Genomic DNA, 2899 nt, shown 5'->3' on the forward strand with positions numbered 1-2899 from the left:
CCATATAAAAAAGTCACGGGTGGTTTTGTAATTTTAACACCCACCCAAATAAAAACCCCTAAAAATCCACCACATCCGTTATTTTCAGTCATTTACCCTTCTATCTTTTTTTTTTTTTTTTTTTTTGTGGTAAATCAACCCTTCTATCTTCTACAAACTCAGAGCATAGAGCTCGACTTCTCGACTTCAACGGCCAATAGCGGAGCCGCCTACCGCCGTCGCCCATTCCCTTCAGTCAAAAATTCAGGCTTGAAGCACCGGTGCCGGGGAATGTAAATTCCCTTCCCCTCTCTTTCTCTGCTTCCCGTCTTCGTTTCCTCAACATTTCTCAGAAATTAGGGTTGAAACTCTGGTCTCAAGTTAAAGGGTGCAATTGTAGAATTGGAAGGGGAGTGAGAGGGAGAGTAGACAGCAATAAATGAGATTATTGATATCTAAATCGCTAGATCATATCATTACGCCTAAATACCAAATTAGAAATCCTAGAGAAATTTCAGGGAAAGCCCTATCCTTCATGTTGGAGAGAAGAATAGGGGAATCGAGTACAGTAGAAGGGCTCAAGCCAGGAGGGATCGTCAGTCATGGCAACCGCGAGAAGGGAAGTCTGGCAGGTAACATCAATTTATACTTGGCAGCGTTCGATTCGGCCACTGCAAAAGTCCTACAAACCAAGCCATTGTTCAAGAACAGAATAACGGGCAGAGACTAGTAGGGAAAAAAAGCTATATATGAATCGGAAGGATGGATCTTGTCATATTTATGTTTCTGAGGGCATCATTGGTACTTTCGATTCGGGAGTTTTGTCCAACGCCCGTGTAATTCCAAAGATTTCCCTTCCCCGCTTTGTCTTAAGTTCTTTTCGTTTCTTTTATTATCTCATATCTTGATTCGATAACGATGTTGGACTTGCGCTTTGATCAGTTAGTACTCCCTCTTTCTTTTTGGGTTCATTATTATAATTTTCGATGCTTGATTATGGATTTTCGTTAGTTGATCCTATACACGGGTTAATTTCAGTCTATATTGTTTGTGGTTCATGCTCGATATTTATTGGGTTTTTTACTTGTATTTAAGGATAGAATAAACTAATATTGTTTGTCAATTTTAGTGTTGTTTGGAAATCAAACAGTTGAGATAGAGAGTGGAAATACTATTAATTGCTAGGCTGTTCACTTGCAATGCTCTATATATTTGCTTGTCTAACTTGAGATTTGTCTCTGCTTTGTTGGGATGGAAAGAGGAGTAGCTCTATCATGCTTGGGGACGACTATGTTGAGCGCCCTTTGTTTGGTGAGGCGATATCTAGTGCATTTCCTCTTAGATTCCAGGTCAGGCGTTGTTCTCTTTACATAAACCTATACGGGCTACCAAATGTGTTCAAAATTGCTATTCAGAATTCGGAAAGTTGTGAGCTGATTTTGGTTTGGATTTGTAGGATGTGAGCAATATTCGTGAAGTTCCTGATCATCAGGTTTGTTTACAGTAATTTGTGTGCTTTACAGGGGCAGTTTATGTTTGTCTAACTGTGGCTGTTTGGTTCTAATGCTTTTAAATTGGGATTGGTGAAATATATTTTTCTTGGTTAAAGGAGGTTTTTGTAGATCCTGCTCGTGACGAGAGCATGATATTTGAGCTTCTAGATTTCAAGCATGATGTGCAAGATAATAGAAGCATTGCCTGGTTTCTTCAAGACCTTGCCACTGAACATGATGCGGAACGAAGCATGGTAAGTCTTATACCTGTCTTTTGATTGCATAAAAGGATGTGGACAGTCAATTAGCTCAACATTGTCGTTCTCTCAGAAGATGTTACGGTTTATCTCCATTTTTTGAATAATCAGACCAATCATGTGTGAAAGATGTTTTACATGCATATAATGCACAACACTATCTGACCATAAAGGTTATACTATTCTTGCATTGCTTAAATCTGCAAGGGGAGTGATAGAACCATGCATTATGGGGTGACTTGTGATTGGATCCAAGTGATGCAGGGGGGAGCCCGCACCATTCAGGGGTGGCTCCCACTGTGTAGGTGGGATCCCAGCTATGTGTGCCATCAGTTGCATGCGGTGGTAGCAAATTTGAACCCATGAATTCATTGAATCAGTAACCAAAATTTATTTTAAGAGGCTTGTGAAGGGGGGATTTAATAATGGCAATTTTCTCTTTTTGGAGGTTTTTGCCTCAATGTTTATAGGACGGCCTTAAGTAGGGTTTTTTCATGTCACCTTGCCGTTCCCTCATTTAGAGGACCATTTTCAGTCTTGTCAGAGACAGGTCTGTGTGGGTTTCAGTCTTTTAAGGATTGAGCTTTTATTTGGTTTAGTAATTTGAGTTTAGTGTTGCATTTGAATAGTCCACCTACATTGAGGTTTGTTACTATTTCCAGGTTGTTAACTAAAACATTAAGTTTACTTCATACTTATTACATTTTTTGTTGTTATTAGTTGGATAAAGCACAATTGGCCAACTCTAGTCATTAAATTGTTTAGAATACTGCTGTCTTCTGTCCTGTAACATATATTTTTCTTTTATAAGCTTGATCACTGCAAAGCTTTATGGAGCATGCATGTACAATTGCTGGACATGGCTCTTAAGTTAGGAAATCTGGAATGAGCACTAGATGTGCCTTTCATTTAACGTTGAAAGAAGCAAGGAGGAAGCTGACAGGGAGGAAGAAGATGCCCTCAGAGAATATTTTGTCTGCCGGTGAATTGCATTGAAGTTAGAGGCAACAGATTCAGTGTTTCGTTTGTGCTCTTGCTTTTGGAGACTAGACTATGAAGACTTTAGTGACAGTGCCAATTTTTTTTCGATAGGCAACATAATTTTATCTATAAATAGAATTCTAAAATACAAATTACAATAGCACAACCATCTTAAGGGCAAAGTGGCAT

The 2899-nt window shown here is 39.1% G+C and overlaps 1 protein-coding gene across 1 annotated transcript; it reads left to right on the top strand.

Moving 5' to 3' along the window:
* The first annotated feature begins 1245 nt into the window (after positions 1-1245).
* LOC122668231 (ran guanine nucleotide release factor-like) lies at positions 1246-1855 on the top strand. The gene is made up of 4 exons (XM_043864820.1): positions 1246-1328; positions 1436-1471; positions 1589-1726; positions 1841-1855. The coding sequence occupies exons 1-4, from the start codon at positions 1254-1256 to the stop codon at positions 1853-1855; spliced, it is 264 nt and encodes an 87-aa protein (XP_043720755.1). The 5' UTR covers positions 1246-1253.
* The last annotated feature ends 1044 nt before the right edge of the window (positions 1856-2899 follow it).

Source organism: Telopea speciosissima, chromosome 7 (genome assembly GCF_018873765.1).
Source record: "Telopea speciosissima isolate NSW1024214 ecotype Mountain lineage chromosome 7, Tspe_v1, whole genome shotgun sequence".
Classification (NCBI taxonomy): domain Eukaryota; kingdom Viridiplantae; phylum Streptophyta; class Magnoliopsida; order Proteales; family Proteaceae; genus Telopea; species Telopea speciosissima.

Excerpts from the sequence above, each read along its gene's own strand:
- LOC122668231 (XM_043864820.1), top strand. The coding sequence starts at position 1,254 with ATGCTTGGGGACGACTATGTTGAGCGCCCTTTGTTTGGTGAGGCGATA. Across the intron at positions 1,329-1,435 it reads CATTTCCTCTTAGATTCCAG|GATGTGAGCAATATTCGTGA; the intron begins GTCAGGCGTTGT and ends TTGGATTTGTAG. Across the intron at positions 1,472-1,588 it reads GTGAAGTTCCTGATCATCAG|GAGGTTTTTGTAGATCCTGC; the intron begins GTTTGTTTACAG and ends TCTTGGTTAAAG.